The sequence below is a fragment of the Rhinatrema bivittatum genome, chromosome 11 (assembly GCF_901001135.1).
Source record: "Rhinatrema bivittatum chromosome 11, aRhiBiv1.1, whole genome shotgun sequence".
NCBI classification, from domain to species: Eukaryota; Metazoa; Chordata; class Amphibia; order Gymnophiona; family Rhinatrematidae; genus Rhinatrema; species Rhinatrema bivittatum.
In genome coordinates this window covers 37,313,659-37,336,121 of record NC_042625.1, presented here as the reverse complement: position 1 = coordinate 37,336,121, position 22,463 = coordinate 37,313,659, and the positions used below count along the sequence as shown (strand labels likewise).

Genomic DNA, 22,463 nt, shown 5'->3' with positions numbered 1-22,463 from the left:
GTCCCATGGCCTTCCCAACCTCCAGCTCCCCCAGCAGGCTCTGTTGTGTTTTGATTGCATTCCTTCTCACTTTTAATTATTATTTTAATTGTAGAGCTTGCCGGTTTATTTTAAGGGCTGGTGATATGGCCTCTAGCACCCTGAAAAATGCACAGAGCATAACATTTGGCTTTAGACTGGTCAATCGATTATGCTCTGCCTCAGTTATATTTAACCCTACCAAAAAGCTGTGATAGACCTGTGCAGTCCCAGCACCTAGGATGTCCTGCTCTAGTAGATTGCCTCGCTTGATGCCATGCTGGAGGTGCTGATTCTGGACGGGACGTCCTTGTCGCTGCCATCTCACGTCGTGTTGTCTCGGCAGAGCTTTGCGTTGCGCTGGTACGGTAAGAGACCTGTCCTTTGTGCAGGGCAAAGCTTTAAAATCTTTTAGCGTGTGCCATCTTTCAGTCATAAGGCCACGCACGGGTGATCCCAAACACATTGAGCCTTTGTCTTATTTGACAGGCAAGAGAGTCAGTTTCCTAAAAAGGGCTCAGCGTTTCACTTAGGCCCCTGAGTTTTCAGCAGACAATTTTCCTAACTTTAGGGGTCTGGTGCTGAGAATCAGCTCTGGTTACCTAACTTTCGGGCCGATACAGTAGTTAGCCTGCTCTTGGACGCGCGTTTTCCCTTACCCCTTATTCAGTAAGGGGAGGAAAACGTGCGTCCAACCCGCAGCACCTAATAGCGCCCTCAGCATGCAAATGCGCCAAAGGTAGGCGCTGATTTCTTCCGGCACCGGGAAAGTGCACAGAAAAGCAGTAAAAACTGCTTTTCTGTGCACCCTCCGACTTAATATCATGGCGATATTAAGTCGGAGGTCCCGAAGAGTTAAAAAAGTTAAATAAATAAATAAATAAATTTGAATTCGGTCCATGGCTGTCGGGCCGAAAACCGGACGCTCAATTTTGCCGGTGTCCGGTTTCAGAGCCCGTGGCTGTCAGCGGGCTCGAACAGACGCTGGTAAAATTGAGCGTCGGCTGTCACTGTCACTGACAGCTGCCGCTCCTGTCAAAAAGGAGGCGCTAGGGACGCGCTAGTGTCCCTAGCGCCTCCTTTTGCCTGTTTTTACCGCCGGGCCTAATTTAAATACAGAATCGCGCACACCGGCGAGTGGCTCTCCCGCGGACTTTACTGTATCGGCCAATGAATTTCTCCGCCGTCCTCCCTCCCTCCTGCCTTAACTTCACCCATCCTCCATAGCCGCTCACTTTTTTAGAAACCTAAATTTTAGGTGCTCAGCCTCAGGTAGTTTTCTAAGGGGCCAAGTTAAATGCCTGTCTGCCTAAATTGGGCATCCAAACCTCTTTTTTTTTTTTTTTTTTTAAACTGAGCCCTGAGTGTTTTATTTGCAAAAGTTTTGAAGGCGTCTGTCTCTGGAAAGGTCAGTATTGGTGTTGGAAAGCATAGAGACATGGATATTGGTAAGTACCGGAGGGAAGTATCCAGAAAGGGTTAAACCCCCAGCACTTCTTTGCTTGTAGCGGTAATACACAGCGGTGTAGTTTTTGTTTTTTTTCCAGTGATCAGTGGTGGAAAACTCTGGAAGGCGTGCAGCGTTCCCACGATGTTTGCTTCGTTTCTGCCGTTGTAGGAGAAAAGCCTCGCACATCTGGATTGGGGGGGGAAATGACTGTGAAAAAAAACATGTGACGGGAACGTTTTGTCCAGCTGTGCGTCAGTAACCACATCATCCACGCTAGGCCTCCCCACCACCCCTCCAAACCTGCCGCCTCCTCCCCTCCCCAGCCTCTGCAGGGAGAAAAATAATAAATATCTGCAAGAGATCTTTCTCTTCCAGGGAAGAGTGAAACACAGAGAGGTCATTGTGTACCACTCTTTTTCCACTTCCCTCCCCTCCCTGCACTCCGCAGTCCTTGGGAGGCCGCCTGGAGATAATTAAATGCACTTGTGTACTCCCAGCCCATGCAGAGAGCTCAGTGCATCATTCAGAGTCCCAAAAATGGCCAAGAAAGCCAGGGCATGGGCTTGGCTGGCAGGAGGTGTTCGACAAAACAAGTTACTTGGCAGCCTGACGTGTTCTTTCCTAAAATCCTGTGCAGCAGAGGCCCCCGGGCTGCTTTGTTCTGAAGTCTCTCCACTTCATTCAGAGGCCCCTCTCCTTTCCAGTGCATGATTAAGCTTTGTGGCCTGATTTTTACCAAGCATTTTCCCATAGGCCCAGAGTGGGAGGAAATCAGAGGGGATAAAGGGACTTTTTTTTTTAGGGGAGAGGGGAAAGTAGTTCCCCTTTTTTTTTTTGGTTCATTTCCCGCTGATGGTCATGGTGGGTGATCCAAGGTCACAAACTGACTGATGGTGTTTCCAAGGCTGCGGTGTCTGTCTCTTGTCCATCTGTGGTCACTCTTACAGGCGTGCAGACTCATTTTGGTAGGGCTGCTTGACATACATACCTAGGTGTTTTCTTGGAACGACTGAGGAGCATTCTTGGATTCCCTGTGCGGGCAGACCGTTCCTGCTCTTCATTTAACATTTGCTCGTGCTTTGTTGCTATTCGTATTTTCAGAAAAGTCCCAGTATATTCATAAGTTCTCACTCTCCTGTTATTTCTGTCCTTTACTTCCCGGCTACTCTAGCCCCCAAGTTCATTCTCCCTGTTATTTGTATCTGCGCTTTGGCCTTCCTGTTATACGGTTATATTCAGTTATTCCCTAAGTTTCATGTAAACCGGCCTGATATGAAGCTTGTCATGAAGTTCGGTATAGAAAAATGTTAAATAAATAAAAATAAATAAATCTCCCCCAAGGCAGTGTCCAGGTTCTTTGTACTCCTTGTGCCCGCCAGCGAGATCAAGTGGCAGCTTTCTCATCGTGCCCAGAGTTGTTATCCAGGGTGGAAGAGACCTGCCTTCACAGGAAAGCAGATCAAGGAATTTCACAGGGCCGGACCCATGAGTGCCCTATTACCCTTCTCATTAAGAAGAAACTCTGGAAGCCATCGCGGTGGATTTTGCTCACAGAAATTGCCGAGCATGGCCAGAAGAATGTGAATAATCCCTCCTCCACCTGAAATGCTCCCCAAAAGCTCACAGCCCAGAGGATTAATTGCAACAGCTCTTCAACGTGGGACTGCCTTGACCTGTTCCACTTAAGCCAGCTCATCTGCTTTGTCCAATTATGAATTCTGCTGAAAGCCGCTGGAAGGTAGGACCTGCCAAGGTCAGGTTTTAATCATCTCACCAAGCAAGAAGAGAGCTGAGGCTGGAGGAGAACTCTGTCTCCATGTGACCGCTGGGCTGCCTGGTTATTAAGTGCAGATTATTACACCGTAAAGGGATAGGATACAGACACTGCTCACTGCATTGCAGCTATAATTAGATTTGTGTTCAGCTTTTAATGAGCTGCCTTTAATGAGCCTGAGCTTACTGGCAAACTTTAATTTCCTGATGTACCACCAAATTTACTGACTTAAACTAATTAGAGCTGTAACCATAGGTTTCTACACTTTCCTTCCTTTCTTCTTGCTGTTTTTTTTTTTTTTTATCGTCATTTCTGTCTCAACTTTCTACAATTCTGTGGTGTCCCTTTTTTGTCTGGGGACTCTTGGATTTTGTGCTGCAGTAAGCCATTCGGCCTGAAATAGCCCAGCACTTTTCGCTGTTGGCTTAGGAGGCCTGACGAAGAGGAGTCTAGCGACTTTAGTTCTCCCGCCTTTCAGCCCACTTTGGCGCAGGTGGACTTTGCGCAGAGAAGACTCCGGATAATAAGCGCAAAGGATATGAATTTCGACTCAAACCTCCAGAGGAGCAGAGGTAGAGGAAGGTCAAGTGCAAAATACATGGGGCAGAACTAGCAGAGGAAATTGGTTTGCTGCATCACTCAACTCTGTTTCTCTCTAAAAATATCTGTGCTACTGATCAAGGAACAGTAATCCTCTGGGGGCCTCCTGCCCTGCAGCAGCCAGATGTTCGCAGCAGAAGATTCTACTGATGAGAACCTCTGTTGTAAGAGAGAACATTCTACTTATGAGCATTACTTAAAGTCCAGGGAACTTCAATGTCTTAGCTTTTCCAGGGATACAGAATTGGAGGCATGGCCTTGCAAAAAAAAAATTAGCTACATTTTAATTTAAAAAATGCAAAGAACCTGCTACCTTAAATGGGGGAAAAAAGAAAAATAGAGCATATCAGTATTTTGGATCACATGAATTTGGCATGCAAAATTCTTCAATTTTAAATTAACATGCCCTTGTTTTATAGGAATGCTCTGAGTTACTGACAAAGTATATATATTGTGTTTCATCCAAAAATACGCCATATTTGAGCTGCTTACCTCCAGTCTTGGTAGTTGAATTTGTCCTGGGGAAAACCAGAGTCTTCACAGGTTGTCATGTCTTCGATAGGGCCAACAAGGTATTGTAGTGCATGAGCTCTGGAGGCTATCGCCATCTGCCGTTTCTTCTCCAGAACGGACCTGTGTGTTCTCCAGAACTCATGCACCTCAATATCTTGTCGTATCCTACAAAGAATCCAGCTGCTACTTGTCGATGTCATCAGAAGTCATTTGGAAAGCAAACACCTGAATCAACTCTTTCTTGCTAAATTAGAAGCAGAAAATGAAGGCAGAAAAGGACCAATGGTCCATCCAGTCTGTCCAGCAAGCTTCCCATGGTAGTATCTGCTGCGCCGTGCAGGTCACCCCCATGTATCAGTCAGTTTTGCTTCACGTGCTTTGCTTATGGACTTGGCCGTAGAAGCCGTCCCTCAGAATCCCAGACTGGGGAAAAAAAAAGTCATGGCTCGTGTTGGTTGTCCCTGAATCCAAATTTCTCTTTTTCTTTCAGCCCCACGCCCTTCTTCAAAGCAGAGAGCGATGTTGCAGTTGCATCCAAAGCATCATTGCTCTCTGCTGTGAAGGAGAGGGTGGGGGCTGAAAGGGTTAACACGAGCCATAACTTTTTTTGGTTTTTTTTTATTTTACAGTGTAGGGTTAACATGTTGTTGGTTTTTTAAGCAATGGGGAAATCATAACACGTGTTTCATCTTGTGTCATTTTCTACCCAAAACAACACAAAGACAACACAATTTCCTTTATTTCAGATATTTAGTGCATGCTAAAATGCAAAAATAAAACACAAAAACACAGAGGTCAATATTCAGATATAACCAGCTACATAAGAGAGCACGGTTATGCTGCTGACTGTCGTCATATTTGCCGCTACTTAGCTGGATCAATCTTATCTAAGTTTAGACCTGTTTATGGCGCAGCCCTAACTTAGCTGCTTAACTTAACCAGATAAGTCTGGAAATTGCTACTCATCTGTCTAAGTTAGCCAGATAAAGTAACACCATCCACTGCCTGCCCACTGACTATCCAGATAGGTAGCGATGGCTGAATGTAGCCAGATATTCAGCAGCTGCCACTTAGCCGGATAAGTCTATGGTTATCCAGCTAAGAAGCATTTGAATATCGACGACTTAAAAAAAAAAAAAAAGTAAATGAAATCAAAATGTAAAGAGTTTTGTTTTTCTCCCCTGCACATATCTGCCTTCTGCTGAACTTTGCTTTCATGGTATTTTCTGAAGCCCAGCGTGAAAATATTCGAGGTGTCTCTCCATGTCAGCCACCTGAAGGTCTGCTGGGGGCAATTGTTTACAGCTGGCCCTGGGCTCTGTGTTAAAAAAAAAAAAAAAAATGCCTGTGGAAGGGGGGGGACAGCTTGTGGGCTGAGCACTTCTTATCCACCTTATGACCATGTTGGTTTTCTTTTTATCCCTCCCCTTTAGCAACAGTTGGAAGAGGAAGCAGCCAAACCACCAGAACCCGAGAAACCCATCTCTCCGCCCCCTACCGAGTCCAAGCATCGCAGCTTGGTGCAGATCATTTACGATGAAAATAGGGTGAGTGTCTCTGCGTGACTTTTACTAAGCTGTGGTAACGAGGGTTTAGGAGCCACAGGGTGACACCCCCCCCCCCTCTCCATGACTCTTTCTAGTAGCATCAGCCCATTCCGGTTTCCAGATCCTTCCACCCCCCCCCCCCCCCCCCTGCTCTTTTAAGGGATCTGTTTACCAAGGTGCATTAACAGAACTGGCCTCGATTGAGTTAGGGCCGTAAGACTTCATTCACAATAACGCAGCGATGTCCCTACCCCTTCTTCTCAGCCAGGAGGCCATAAACTGTGGCTTCGTTCAGAACCCGGCTAACGTGGACCCCTAAGTCTGGCCACTAGGTGTCACCATTGTGCAATAGCTGAGGGACTTCTGCACCATTCCCGGTCCCAGCCAGCTCAGAAGAGGAGCTCTGGCTTGGGAGCAGAGCCCAGTCCTTCTGCTCAGCACTGGCCACTGAGTTGCCCTGAAGAACCCCGTGCTTGCCATGCTGTCTAACATATGTTTGAAGGTCATGCTTAGGTCCTCTGGACACCATCCTTTCTGCTGCTGCTGCTGCTGTGTCTGATGGCTTCTGCTTTCCTGTTTGGGCATGGCCTTCAAATGAACATCTGTCTTTACATTTGCATTTGAATGACTTCGCACCTGAGGGTGGGGGTGGGGTGGGTGAGTGTAAATAAATAAAGGGTGGGCTGACAGTGCTCCATTCTAAATGCAGCAGCAGGAGGAGGAGGGGACTCGACGGGCGTCACTTGGTGATCAGGCGGCAGCTGTTTGAGGTGTGGGCGAACTAAACATCAACGTTTGAAGATTCCGCTGTGGCTTTTTACTGCAGGAAAATCTCTCCCATCCACTTTCAAAAACACGCCTCGCGGTGTGAGCATCATATTTATGAATCGCGCACTTCTTGCAATCGGCCATCTTTTCAAAGCAGACAATTTGCCTTTTGTTATGAAGTGTGCACTAACAGAGGCGGCTGCCGGCTTCCAGCTTGCGTTTCTCACAGCACTTAAAATGTTCTTCTGATCCGATTTTATGACAACAGTTGCTTTCCCCATTGCAACCGTTCTTTGTGACTTCTAATTAAAGGAAAAGCCGCCAGGCTGGATATGGCATTATCCTTCAAATTACGGGTTTGTGGGTGGCCAAGGACGTGCATGGCCATGTACAGTGAATGTGTCTAAAAAAAAAAATAATAAAAGCAAGCTGCAATTCATTCATAGAAGTGTAGGAAAAATTATATGTAAAGCCTTATGGGGGAGGAGAAGGGGGTTGCCATAGGGTAGTACTGAAATAGTCAGGTGGCTTGTGCAGCAGCACAGAAGGTACCAGTGCTCTTTTGGGTGGAGGAGAAGACCATCGGTCCTGGTGCACCAGGGGCACCTTTTGACCTGCGCAGACGGAGAAGCTCTGGGTTGGATCCAGTGGGTTTGGGTGGTACTTGTTGCATGGCCACTAAGGGGAGGGTCATATTCAAAGCTATTACCAGAGGTGAAACAGTGGTTTTCTCCCAGAAGGGTTAGGTCAGGACTAGGATAACAATGTGCAAAGATTTTTTTGGCCGGAAACTACCTGCAGATAAAACAGGATCTCTGCAGATATTTTTTTTCCCAGGGCAGTAATCCAAAGCAGAGCAACCTGTGTGGTTTTGCTTTGGTTGTTAGTGCAAAATCCGTAGGTGAAACTTAGCTGGCAGGCAGGGTCATTCTTTATTGCGCGATGTGCCGGTATCGCGTGCGGTATTGTTGAAATTAGGGGAAGGGGAGGAGTTTGGGTGTGGTTTTTTTTCACATTATTGCCGGCAGCACCACCGGAAATTAACTGCACCTTTTCCCGTGGCGCTATGGGGGCGATAGTGTGCGGTGTGGTCGCCCCGTGGTGGGCGAAACCACACCGTCGCGATGAGGCCAGCTGCCTACTATAGTCTCGCCCCATTTTAAAAATTTTTTTTTTTTTACACGACAGTACAATCTGCTGTAAATATAGCAGAATGATGAATCTAGGAGAGGTGTGCACCATTGTGGGCAAGTGATTCTTACCCCTATAGAAATAGTCACCCATTGTGGCCTTAATACAGCCTATTAGAATCAATGCCTAACATACTATAGTGCGTAGCATCTGACATAAAGATTTTACTTGCTGAGAGTGGCACTGATATTGACATACCCCCTGGATGCCCAGTTCCTAGCTGCCAATTCAGATTTATTCAAACGGAGAGATCATTCCCAGTTGTATTTCGGATATGAAAAATCACATAGTGCAGACATGATTCACCTTAATTAGTTATGGCAGCATGCTAGATGTGATTGGCATGCATCGAAGGCACATTAAGTTCAAAGGAACTGAAGTAAACTTTAGCCATAGCCAAAAAAGTGCTGATTAGTTAGCTCATCAAACTCAACATGTGGCCATCTTGTGTGGCACAGAAGAAATTTGTGAACCTGAAATCCATGCCTTTTTTTGCTTCTGCCAGCATTCTCCAGCTGGTTTGGGGGGCAACTGTAAGGGGTCTTCAGCTGGATGACTGGTAGTAAAGGCCAAGGAAAGGTGATGACCATCACAGGCCATTCTCAAGAGCGGCCCTGCCATGAGAGAAATGAAGACAGAAGGAGAAGGACTGACCGTGATAGGGAAGACTAACTTTTGTCAATGTGCTCCTTTTCCCGCTTGAAGGATGCCCGGTGCTCTCCGCTTTGGGTTCCTGCCAGCCTCAGCAAAGGCCTGCCTCCCTCCCCCTCCCCCCCCCTCCTATGGGTGTCATTACAGGGCATCCTCGGGCGGCCTGCTCTGAGGGCGGGGGACGCCTCTGAAGGGAGAGTCTCTGAAACTCATGCCAAGTACAACAGGGTCACTGGACTCCTGGGCTGACTGACTTAGTCTTGTGCTGCAAGAGCTCAGGAGAGGATCAGCTGCTACCACAGCATGCACCTTTCAATGGCTCTTCTCTTCGTTTTGAAGGGAAAACCTATCCAGTTTATTGACCAAGCACCTAGCAGTTTGATCGCCTTGAAGAGAGTTGAGCGAGGAGCCACGGCAGCAGCTTGCTCGGTCCAAACCATGATCTGCCACACGTTAACTCACGGTGGCTTGATATTTTGCTGTTTGATGAACCTTTCTGCTTCTGAGGAAGGACTTCTCAGGTCATGCAAGTTATTAGCACAGTACATGCACTTCTTTCACACATTAGTGCTTCCCGCCCTGGGGATCTTCATCACTGGAACATCTTGAGTGATTCAAAGGAATCTGCTGCTAACAGCTGCAGGAAAATTGCTGCAGTGGTTTGCTAATGGATGGAAACCTACAGTGCAGTCACAATGATCTAAACAGACAATTAGTGATCATTAAATTTAAACTGTAAGTGGGGGGTGGAGGGGAGGTTTATACTCCTTTCAGGAAGAAACCTGGTACATTTATGTTTGATAGAGGCACGAGGTGTTATTTATTAATTTTCCCGCCAAGTAGCAGTGTGAATCCTGTCCAAAGGAAAAAGAAAAGGATGTATATCAATACAAAAAGAAGCATAAACCAATAAACTTATTGACATCATGGACTGCTGCAGACCAAAAATGTTCAGTGTCTTATCACAGAATCATTGTCCAAAAATGCCCGAGTGTACCCTCTCTCATACATCTACAGAAAGCCTTGATGGGAGGACCGCCATGTTGGTTGTGCTGTGGCCGGCAAGACAATTTGTCATCCCTAATCTTATAGGCACAGGAATGAAGGTTAACAAATCAAAACAAAAAAATGTACAGTGTGATACCTGTTTAGTGGACTAAATTGTCATTTTTTTGTTTGTTTCTCTGCATTCAAGTGGACTAACACGGCAGCCAAAATTAATGTAACCTTATGAGGAAACAGTTGCGAAAAAGGAAGAGTGTCAGGCATTGTGGCAGTAGGAAAAGAAATATTTATATAGGAAAAAAAGACCAAGTGTTGGATCACAGACATTTTGTTCCCACAGCTACGTGTCGTGTCCAGACAGATGGTTTATTGCTCACTCTTTTAAGAAAAGGAAAATAATTATTGGATGGTGCGGAAGTGTGATTTGTGTGTTACATTTGATTAGCATGTTGATTTGATGACAATCTGCTTTAAAAGGGGGGGAGGGTACCCTTGTAAGCACCAGTTTCTTCTTATTGTCATTCCTGGAAATTACCCCTTTTGGGGTTTGTCCAACCTGTGTATGAGGTGCACTAAATTTGCTGTGCTTGGAGACATCGTAGCTGTATTCTTTGGGAATACTGCATATATCAACATATATCAACAGTGATTAATACTGCATGAAATAGAAGGGGATACGAAATTGAGGGTCAGCTTGAGCCTAGTAGCAGCATAGAGGTGAGGGCTGTGAACAGTGAATGTATCTAGTTTTGTACACATCACTCAATGGATGTTAAGTTATTGTTTTACATAAAGTAAATATTGGGTCATATTAAAAAATTGTGATTAATATTAAACGTGAGAATGTTTTTATAAAATTTATAATCAAAACAATAAAATGTTTTGTATATAACAATGATACATTTTTGATGTTTGGTGTTCATAATAATATAGATTGAAGTGCTTTTTTCCATTCTCCATTGGGGGTAATTGTTTGTGTGTAGCAATAAGCACTAGTTAGGTATACACATTGCCATTTTTGTGATATATATATATATATATATACATACACTCGTGGACTTGGTCTGAAGCTGTTTTGCTTCTTTATTTAAATTATTTTTTTTTAGTGGAAAGCAAGAGAGGAAGCTGCTTTTCAGCTCGAATTTTAAGGCAGAAATGTTTATTTTCCATGCATACACAAAAATTAGCATTTGCAAAAATATATCTAGGGACTTTCGTTTTCAGTTTTAATTTTATTTTTTTCCTGGGAATTTGTCAGTGTTTATAATGGGAAAAAAATGGGAGAAAATTAGTGGGGGAAAAAATGAATTGTCTTTTTCCCATTGATTTTTATATGTTCTAATAAACACTGCAAAATTCCTAGGAAAAATAAAAAAAAAAACTGAAAACAAAGGCCTTGAGAAAATCCAAATACCACTATATCCACCAGCTCACCATTATCCACATCTTGGAGGAGAAGTCCATTACCTGCTATTAATTAAGTTGACTTAGAAAATAGCCACTGCTATTACTAACAATGGTAACATGGAATAGACTTAGTTTTTGGGTACTTGCCAGGTTCTTGTGGCCTGGATTGGCCACTGTTGGAAACAGGATGCTGGGCTTGATGGACCCTTGGTATGACCCAGTATGGCATGTTCTTATGTAAAGGTCTCTAAATTTATAATACCTGAGAGATATTTGAGAGAGTTTGGTCAAATTTCTTTAAACTTACAAATGTGCAGTTGACTTTAAAATTGGGCTATCATTGCTTGCCAAGGCTGTGATAAGGTGCTCTGATATATAGGGCATGGTACTAGGCAGTACAATGAAATTAGGGGTATTTCTACCTAATTTTTGGTCTAATGTTTGTGGAATGTTATTAGGGACAAAACTTTGAGAGGTTACTTGTATTATTCTGCCCTGTGTCAGGGGAATATAAATTGTTTGTTACACTAGATGTTTATGGAGGCTTATATATGTCTCTTTCTCTGTTGGCTCCCACTAAAAAAAAAAAAAAAAAAGTTTGTTTAGCCTCTTCCTGGCAGCTTCTTCAGCTCATTTGGAACCAGCATCTTTTTGGCTACTTTGACTTTCTTCCCATGTCTAATCCCCCCCTCCTCCTAGCCCAGCCATTGCAAGGATGGTCCTATGATGGGCAGGCATGGGGCGTGGCGCGAGTGTGTTCTCAGCCAGCCAATGGGAGCTGCTGGTGTACAGTGCGCCAGACTCCCTCCTGCCCAGGAGCCCTGAGTGCTGTCTCTGCGGCGGACCCAGGCATCCCGAGGAGCAGAAGACCAGGTTGGGGGAACCGTAGACGGGTCTTCTACACGGCAGGGCTCGTTCCTACCGAAAAACGTTTAGGCCAGGCACGGGGCTGTTTTTTTTTTCCTTTTTTTAAGTATTTGGTCGAACTGATAAAACTGGCAGCAGCAAATACGCAACAGCATTAAAAAAAAATCATGGAAGTCAAGGGTCTGGAGGGATGACCAGCCTCCCTGAGTTGATGATCTGATGAAGTGGGGTTCGTAAGGGTACCATTGTTGTATTTTTGTTTATCTCTTTGGGCGTTGGCTGTTTGGGGTGCAATGCTGTGGTTGTTTGAGTTGTTTCATACCCTTGACTCAATAAAAATTATTTTGCAAAAAAAAAAAAAAAAAAAAAATCATTTTAATGTTACAAAAAGTTGCTAATATTGCTTTAGTATCATGCTGGGTTGTATTTTCTTACTGCGAGAGGTCTGACATGAAGAGTTTGAGTTTTGCCCCTTAGCCGAACGTAAGGTATCTGTCGCTGGATGAGCAGTGCAGTTTACTGCCTCCTCTGAGAACCATTCAGGAAAGCTGAACTTGGTTTTCTGATCTCGGTGCTGTGGGAAATCATTTCGGAAGTTCAAAAACAGAAACTTCCCACAGCTCGGAAGATGAGAACATAACAGTGCCGTGCCTGATACCGGCTGGAGCTAATGGCTGCATTTCTGTCTTTTTTTTTTTTTTTCTTCAGGCTAATGCAGGGTTCCCCACCGTCCTGGAGCATATAAAGGTCTGCTGTGATGGATTAGGGTGGGAGGGGGGAATAGAAAGAGGCAGAAGAACGAATGTGGAGCAAATTAAAAAGTTTCAAGCATTAGAGTGGATTATATAGCTCCCCCCAGCCGCCCCTTTCTTCCTCTCCACACCCCCACACCCCCCAATCCTCCAACAGGCAAACTAGAAAAAAAACATTAATTTCACACAGAGTATCTGTTACTAGCTGTTAGAAGCAAGGTTAATGGAAGTAAGAGAGAGACTGCTGGGTGGTGATGGGGGATGGGCCAGCACCATTACTGCAATGCATGGAGGACATGGCCATTGCATTTTAGGACCGTGGATTAAATAGGGCTCCTTTGAAATAATCTTGTTGCACTTTGCCTCTCTTCCCCCCTAAATTTCTCCGGTAGGGTTCACTCTGTGGTTTAACAGACGCCTGTTCTCGAAAGTGTTGCATGAATGCCACTGGCTGCGCCGCACAAAATAAACTTTACTAATTTAGAAATGTACATACATAGGGTTAAGGGTTTATTAGAGCAGACCAGAGCAATCCTCGGGGCTATGTCGTTCTGGTGACGGGTGCCTAGCAGTTTTTTGTAATTTTGAGTGGGGTGGGTGTTCGCGGAGCTCTCTGCTGTTTAAGATCCTGGAAAATTTCAGGGGTGCAGTTTTTCAAACTTTGGGACTAAATCTGTGGATACTTTGTCTCCCAACACCCGCCCCCCCCCCCCCCCCCCCCCCCGTGGACTTTGCAGTGTTTCAACGTGTGAGTGCGCTCACACTTTCATTTCCATTCTTTCCATGGGGACGTGGTACCTGCTGACACTTGCACCACGCATTGTTTTCCAATCCTGTCCCAAAGTGCACCCCCATCGCCGCGGGGAGCGCCTTCACTCCATCAGGCAGCCGACATGTTGCCTTTTAAGCTGTATTAAAGGAGGGCGGTTTCCACATGGCCTGTTTTACACGCCTAAATGGCTTTGAAAGTTGTCCTGTTAAACTGGTCTAAGCTCTTCGACTTTATTACGGATGGATCTTGCACGTTATCCCAGAAACGTTAAGTAATGCGTCGTCGTAGCTGCTGCGTGCATTATGGCAAGCTGGAGAGCAGAAACCTGCAGTTCAGTGTAAAAAAAAAAAATAAATATAATAATAATAATAATTGAGTGGTTGTACTTTTGCAGCTGGAGAATTGCGGGCATGGAGTTTTGCGGCGAACGTCATAGGTCGCGCATTGGAAAAAGCAGCCGTTAACGAATTCACCTTCCGTGTGGCTCTTTTTTTTTTTTTTTCTCTCATGGTCCTGTCCCCTCTCCCCCCCCCTTCCTCTGGCCTCACGGACATGCAGCTGAGCCTGGCTCTCTTTCTCTGAATGCCCACCCTTGCTCTGTGGGCTGCCCTTTTGTATGTCTCTTGGACCAAGGTTGGAATGTTGGCCGTGGGGGGCAATGCCGTTAGGCAGCGGCTGCACGTAGGATGACGAGGAGACTTCATTCCTGCAGGCCGGCATTCCTTTATTATAATTAGTTGAGAGTGCAGAGGTGTGGGCATGGGCACCACTTTTAATGGTTTCCTTTCGTGCGTGTGTTCGCTTACAAAGAGGAAATGAGATCCATGGGCTTCAGGCGCTGCTTCCTCTTTATTCTCAGCAACAGACTCCTTTGTGAGTAATTTATTTAGGACCTAAGCACTGTGCTAAAGGTCATCCTTACTAGCGGTTATCGTCTGTTTGGCAAACATGCCACTAATGAGGCTTCAGATGAACATGGGCGTTCTAGATCGGGACCCGAACCAGCCTTGGCTGAGACTGGGGAGAGCCACTAAGCGACCAAAATGATAAAGGGAATGGAACAGCTCCCCTATGAGGAAAGACTAAAGAGGTTAGGACTTTTCAGCTTGGAGAAGAGACAGCTAAGGGGGGGATATGATAGAGATGTTTAAAATCATGAGAGGTCTAGAACGGGTAGATGTGAATCGGTTATATACTCTTTCGGATAGTAGAAAGACCAGGGGGCACTCCATGAAGTTAGCATGGGGCACATTTAAAACTAATCGGAGAAAGTTCTTTTTTACTCAACGCACAATTAAACTCTGGAATTTGTTGCCAGAGGATGTGGTTTGTGCAGTTAGTGTAGCTGTGTTTAAAAAAGGATTGGATAAGTTCTTGGAGGAGAAGTCCATTACCTGCTATTAAGTTCACTTAGAGAATAGCCACTGCCATTAGCAATGGTTACATGGAATAGACTTAATTTTTGGGTTCTTGCCAGGTTCTTTATGGCCTGGATTGGCCACTGTTGGAAACAGGATGCTGGGCTTGATGGACCCTTGTGTCTGATCCAGTATGGCATGCTCTTATGGAAACTTAAAATTCTTCCCCCCCCCCCAACTGAAGGCAGATCTGCAAGCTCATAGCTTCCTTACAAGTCGCAGGTCAGTGCAAATCCAATGGTGTCACCTGCACAAATATCTAAGACGGGGCTTTTCTTCTTTCTGTGCTGCGATCCCTTCCCTGCGCTGCTGGGCTGATTCTCAGTGCTTCTTACTGCGCTCTCGGATGATTCTTTACTTTCATGCCTTTCTCCATTCCATGGGCCACTCCAGTTTTTCTATATCTCCTGATACTGGACTCTCCTGTCTGTAGAAATAAAGGCCTGAAAACAAGAGATAGGCGGATACTTGGACTAACTTAATATATTTGTGACAAGTTTCCGAGCATTACTCTCCCTTCATCCGGTCAGTGCAGAATAAGCGAAGGAGGATCTTCTCTGAACCTACAGGTAAATTGTAGGTTGGATCAGTGTGTTCTTGTGAAGGATGTAAAGAGATGTGTTTGGAGGAAGGGGAATCGAAAGACCTGGCATGGATCTGCCTCCGTGGCTGGATTCGACACCCAGACCCTTTCCAGTCTTTTTGCTTTACGACATTTGACAGATTTAAAAACAAACACAGATGTTGTAATGCTACTAAAATATCATCCTGAACTCATTCTGCAATGGCGTGATGAATAGAGCACAGCGCTCGAAAGATAGTTACAAATATTAGTCCAGACGAAAGGTATCGCCTAGTACTTGCTTATTGACTTTTATTCCTTCGTGTCTTTTTGGCCTTAACATGGCAAACACTCTTCAGAAATTGATTGTACAGACAGATGAGCAGTGGTGAGAGTGGAGCCTACTTTTAGAGTTAGGTTGTGTTTTTAGAATCTTGCTAATATTTGCATAAAAATTGAATTAAAAAACATAGGTGGTTGTTTGATTTGTTCTGTTTCAAAGAATTGTGGTTGCCATGTTAGTCCACTTGGATACGTTTTTTCCAGGACCAGCATGGCGCCTTGAATTCTGCTCTTTGCTGAGCAGCGGAAACGTGAAATACACCTAGTGCACACATGAGTTGCCAGGGGATGTGGTTAGTGCAGTTGGGTTTAAAACAGGTTTGGATAAGTTCTTGGAGGAGAAGTCTATTAACTGCTATTAATCAAGTTGACTTAGGGAATAGCCACTCCTATTACTGGCATCAGTAAAGTGGGATAGACTTAGTTTTTGGGTACTTGCCAGTACTTGTAGTCTGGATTGGCCACTGTTGGAAACAGGATGCTGCGCTTGATGGACCATTGGTCTGACCCAGCGTAGCAATTTCTTATGTTCTTATGAGTAAAATGTCAGACTTTCTGCATGACTATGCGATGATTAACTATAAATATGTATTCATCGGTGAAAATATATGCAGTCCACATTATGCTTCACATGCAGATGTTTCCATTTTCTGTACAAATTTAGGTTTGGAAGAGCTGCGCTATAACTCTCTAGAAAATGGAGATCAGTCCAAGAATTGCCCATAACCCCCAGTTAGTTCAACAGTTCAGTAACTGCGGACCTGAGCTTGGGAGGTGTCCGCGACAAATTGTTTAAAGCGTGCTCCATAAAACGTAAGAGATTGTGATTCTGCCCTGTTGCCTTGCCTGAGGTGGCTGCGTAGGGAGTGTGGGATGGCCTAGATTTTATTTTATTGTGTGCTCTTCTTCTGTTATCACAAGACTGGCTTGATGCAGATCCCCTCGGGCATGTCGGAACGTGAATGAGAATGCTTGCCCTTTAGCATGGCCAGAGCCCACTGCTTGTGTACTTTCTGCCTACAAAGGGCTATAAATAAAAAAAAATCGCAGAGTACAGTTCAGCAGCCCATAGGTATTTGTGGAATGACGGCTGGAACGCTTCCAAGCACGGACTTCCCTTTAATTTCAGGGCTGCTCTGGAAATAGCATTGCAATTTCTCAGCTTTCTTTTGCTTTCAAGATAGGATCATTTAAAGGGACACCCTTTCAGTTTACATAAACAAACAAACAAAAAAAAAATAGACTGTTTGGTGTCCTCCCTTGGTAGTTAGGAGCTGGGGAGAGGGGGTAGCAAGAAAGTGGGAGATTGGGTTGTGGGGACTCTGAATATTTTTGTGGGTGGCCATTTGCCCCTGCTTTTTTCGGCGGGTACATTTTAATGGAACATGACATGCATACATTTGATGATAAAGTAATCTTACACTCGACCTAAACCAGGACCCTGGGAACTCTGCCTCTAAATGCGGCGAAAAGTCTGCACGTGGATCATCGAGGCAGGGAAATTCTCAGTTGCTGCTCCTGTGCACGTAAACCACCATTTCACCTGCGGGAGCGGCTTCGGAAATTGCCCTCTCTAAGATGTGAACTTGTGGGATGGAGATGGACTGAACCGAACCTTGTGGCCTGGGGTCCTCTTCTGTGGGCCTCCCTGCCAGGATCCATGTGAATCTGGTGGCGCTGCCTTGCATTAGACGACCCGTGGACTCCGATAGGCGATGGACGAGATTTCATGCTTAGCCATTTGTGGGTCCTGGTTGGTGACTCTCAGATCACTTTGGGGAGGGTGCGTTTTTTTCTTGAATGCCGTTCTCAGACCGGCTTCACAGGAGGGCTCCTGAGAGTGCAGTTGTTGCCGATGGACTCTGTCTGCTGTCTCTCACCTAAAAAGTTAAAACATCGCTGTGCCGGTCACCAATTCTCTCCACCTTCCTCGTTGGAGCTTTGAACCACAGGCGTTATGTGGCATAATTGCACCGCAGTGACAGGTTTAGGATATTTGCCCCCCCCCCCAGCACTGATGGTGCTGTCGCTCCCCACCCCTTCCCCCAGTAAGGGAACAAGGATAGCGCGGAGTAGGTGTAAAGCACAGTCCTAGGGTTTCCTGCAGCAGTTCAGGGATAGGCTCTGTGGCAAAAATGTGAATATTCACAAGTACAGGGACAAACTCTTCCATCCTTTACATTCCATCCATTCCAAACCTTGCTGATGCCTATAGAATTTATTTTCCTATTAATGGGTGAGGAAAAGGGATCTCATGTACAAAGAGGATATCTCTGGGATGGGGAGAGGAGAAGGAGAGAGGACCGGAGATGGGAGATGAGGAAGAGCAAAGGTGGGAGCAGATCAGGAATCGGGCGGGGAGGAATTCTGGGATTGAGGAAGGGTTGGGGGTGGGTTCCAGGATCTGGGGGGAAGGATCAGAAGCTCCTAGATCTGGGGCATAGGATGGGGAGGGGGGGGGAGGTGAGGAGGAGGCAGGTGTCCCTGCCGTGCTCATATCTTGCTCTCCTGTTGCATCCCCTAACCTCTCCCTAAATCTGGCATAGATACCCACACCCAGCACCATCCCTTCTCTCTCACGCACAGAAACACTGCCCCCCTCGCTCTCGCACACACAGATACATGTATGCATGTACTCAGGCGGATCCTTTCTCACCCGCCAGCGGTTACCCCCTCATTTCCTCCTAGCCTCTCTGAAATGATCCTCTTTGTTAGGTCTGCTCCAGGCTCAGGCCCTCCTCTTCTGCTTCCTGCAGGCTGCCTGGGCGGAAAGGGGCTGGAGGAAGAAGCAGAGAGGGCTGTTCTCTGCTGAGTGCAATTCGGCACAGCTGGAAGGCAGCAGATCTTCAAAGGGGCCCTGCTGCCCTGGCACAGGCAAATCCAGGCCTGGTGGAGAGAGACCCAGATAATGTGGGAACCGACGAACTACTGGGAGGCCTCTGTGCCTGTAAAACAGCTCGGAGGTGACCCAGAAACTCAGGCACTGAGGAAGATTTTATAGAATCATGGAACTGAAACTTCATTTCCATTTATATTTATGTGGGTTTGTTTTTTGTTTTGTTTTGTTTTTTATAAATAAAGGGAAAAAGACACAAAGGAGTAGAACCAAAGGCAGCGATGGCGAGAGTGCAGCCTTGTAGGCAAGCTGCACAACAGATTCACATCTCTATAGATGTGAATCGGAACCAGAATCGGTTCGGATTTCAGTTCCGATTCACATCTCTAGTGGGCAGTAGGCCTTGGGCAGTAAAAGAGAGCCACTTTTGAACTAGAACATTAGGAAGGACCATGAGTTGGGCTGAACACTTAGTTGAGAGGTGCACCAGGGCCAGCCTGAGAGAAGCTGATGAAGCTAATTAAATGAGCAGGCGTGCTTCCTGGCAATAACTTCTGGTGCAGTTTTGCTGTAATTATTGGTGAAAGCCTGTGGGTAAAAGAAACTTGTGGAGTTTGCACAAACACAGGCACTTTTGATTATCAACCTTTTAATGCTGCTAGATGAAGATTTATTTTGTATTTTTTTTTAAACCATTTCCTCTTATTTTTTTTGTATTGATTGTGAACGAAGCTCACTGCTAGCTTCCATTCGTGATACAGGGAGAAGCACGGTATGATCTCAGATAACTCTGTGTGACAGTTGTCTTGAGGGGGCGTAGCACTATGTTGCAGTGCTTTCTACCCACAAGGATCCTTTCTGCCCAGCCGATTTTTTTTTTTGATGTGTGCAGCAGCAGTGGTGGTGGGGGGGTTGGGAGGGGGATGCGAGTGTCATCCTGTTGAAAGGCCTCTAACAGATGTGCAGGCGATGCCCTTGCTGTCTTGCCGCTGGGTTTTGATCCGAAGCTGTGTCTTTCCCTCGCAGTGCAAAGCAACGTGGATTTACTGAGCCATTGGGCAGGATTCTTGAGAACGGGTCTCTTCTAGGAAGAGCGTCGCTCGTGGGAACCATATTCTTGTACCCAGAGTAAACCTGGGTCTTCTCCTCATTATATGTTCCTCTTTTGTTTATTTTTCTTATTAAAGCACAAGGTAGATTGTGTGTGTGAGATGATAATCCTAGAAAGTCCTCTCTCTCTCCTCTCTCTCTCTCTCTCTCTCTCTCTCTCTCTCTTTCTCTCTCTCATAGCGCTGAAGTAAACTGGAAATCCAGCGGTTCAAAATCGGAGACAGATTTTTTTTGTCACTAAAAGATAACAGTGCTCTGAAACGAATGGATAAGGAAGTTCAAATTCCTGTTAATGCGGAGCAAGGTGCCAGTGTTTCGGCTCTTTAAAGCTAGTGCCAGGTGTTAGGAAGTCTGTGACTTTTAATTAGAACTTAAGCAGCACTGTTTGTCAGTACGGTGGATTGAAATAAGAGCTGTGTCTGCTGAGCTGCTGTGAGCAGTTCAGGGGTCCTCCTCCTACCTGCCATGTATGGAATTCAGTACATTCTACTGCTTCTGTTGACGTAAAATTAGGCATGCAGTTAAAATAATGCTTTTATTCTTGGTCTTTTGTTTTATTTTGCAGAAGAAGGCAGAGGCTGCACACAGGATACTGGAAGGACTGGGTCCCCAAGTAGAGCTGGTAAGCCTTGCATTACTTCATTCACGCGCTCTTAGAAGGTGCTCTAGAAACCTGGAGGAGCTTTGCAGAATGAATCTTGCTACTGTATATTGACCATAAGATGGAAGTGTTCAACCTCGTCAGAATATCCTGTTAGAAAGAAGCAGAGAGGCTATCAAGAGAGAGAGCAGTCACAGTATTGAGCTTTAGGTTGTGTTGAAGCTTTCATGGTCTGGACTTCCTTTTCATAATCCTGAGCTGTGGTGAGGTGAGGCTGAGGACGGGAAGATGCTGTATATGGGCGGGAAAGGGGGGAACGTTAGCAGGGCCTGGGCTTCAATTAGGCAAATTAGGCAGTCGCCTAGAGTGCCAACATTTTGCAGGCGGCAAAATCCCATCAGCACAAGGCCCAGAGGGGAAAGCCCACGCTGCCAAAGAAGGGAGCGCTGTGCTGGAGCTGCCACCAGTAGGTAGTAACTTGGGGGCAAGTGAAGATTCACCTAGGGCGCCATATACTCTTGCATTGGCCCTGGGCGTTAATGTAAATGGCTCCTGGTTGCTAAGAGGAGATAAGTTGCATTCAGACTTTCTGCTTCTATGCAGTGTGGGGAAATGGTAGGACATATTGGATTTGCGTGTTAAGTAACTGAAAGGTCCTGTTTACAGTTTCTCCGTAAGGCTAAGCATGTGAACTTTGCAGCTTGTAGGGCTGAGGGTACAGTGGGAACACGGATTATATATGGGAGGGGAGGATTATAGTGAGAACATGGTAATATTTAAGAGTTGTTTCATGATAGGGACCTTAGTGAAGAGTTTGTGCTTGCTCTTCTTCGCACTGTATTCGTTTATTTTTAAGTTCTTGCCTTACCTTCACTGTTTTAATTTCCCTCACGCAGCTATTTCTGGCAAATGGTAAAGCCTATGGGATTTTTCCACTAAATAACTTAAAACTCCTTACTTGCTAGGGCCCAGCCTGTCTGAGACACAGCACGAGGCACGTAAGCCTTGCAGTGAGCACCTGCCGCCTTTGAAAGTACGTGAGAGGGATTATGGAAGAGGAGATTCCACAAAAACATCGCTCCCCCTCCCCCCCCTTCTTGAGGGGGGCTTATGTCATTTTTTTTTTTACTTCCGATTTCTAGTGTTTGAATTGTTGCAGTTGGGCCGGCGTGATCCGACCAAATCCTTCCTGATGGCGAATGCTCAGATAATGGGCGCGCTTTCTGATGTCCGATGGCAATGTTTTGACCCGATCTGTTTGCCTAGGGCCTTGGTTGGGCCACATCTCTCACCGATGGGATACGAAAGAAAAGCAAAGGCAGCCGCTCCCTTTTCCAAAACTGTAGTAACAGATGAGGTCTGACATCCCAAGGAGAGACGCTTTGTTTTGCTAGAAGCTTGTGAGGTCACTGTAACGCCTTCCGTGCTGGGTCCGAAGGATGTGACAAAGTACAATGTTTGTTATTTTGTGAGGAATTGCCGCCTGGTGAAAATGTTTGCTGAGGAAGGTAACACAGCATTGTTTGTGCACAGCTCCTGAAATTGCTGGCAGTATTTTAATGAAAAGTAATGAGATATCAGTGGGCTAATGTAAGATGGTTTTGTGGATATGCAGAAAGGGGCACTTTAGTTTGCTCAGTAACTCTTGATGGTAAGAATGCCATTTTCGTACGCTTCACTTTTGGTGCAAAAAAATAGTTCACCTCTCTACTACTGGGCAGGTAGAGTAGAGAATCTTAAAGGGCAGGATTTGTTCATGTCCTGTCTCATTGTCTTCAGCTCTGCTTGCGAGCAGTAAGGCTTGGCCTTTGACCTTTAGGTCAGCTTGGTAATATATGATGGACCGATGCAAATGGTCTCTTGCTGTAGAAGAGGAGCGATATCTTAAACCTTTTCTATGAAACATCACATTGACTTTGTTACACCCATATATATCTCTGGGAAATTGGAATACTTGACATTGAAAATGCTAACTTATGCTCTCTAATATATTAAGCTATGGCTTGTGACTTTTTTTGCACGCTGGATCTGGCGTCTAAAGTGCATTTGCTGTCCTGTTTCCTAAGAAAGGAGCAAGTTGCGAGATATGGCGATTGAGCCTTTTGAGGACCCTGAGGCCGGTGCAGCCTCCGGGAGATCATGACACCTGATAGGTGGGATGAGCTGTTGGGATCTGCTGTCCCTCAGTGGCTTGGTTACAGGATGTACACTTGCGGGACTCTGTTATGCCCCTGCATTTACTAGGGGTGTGCATTCGTTTGCAACGTATTGGCAATCTG

At 45.6% G+C, this 22,463-nt stretch overlaps 1 protein-coding gene across 1 annotated transcript in view; it reads left to right on the top strand.

Annotated features, from left to right (window-relative positions):
• Positions 1-22,463, top strand: part of NCOR2 (nuclear receptor corepressor 2) — a 545,866-nt gene that overhangs the window by 214,398 nt on the left and 309,005 nt on the right. Inside the window, 2 exon segments of the mRNA XM_029571687.1 lie at positions 5,789-5,902; positions 20,149-20,205. Of these exon segments, the coding sequence (XP_029427547.1) occupies positions 5,789-5,902; positions 20,149-20,205 (171 nt within the window).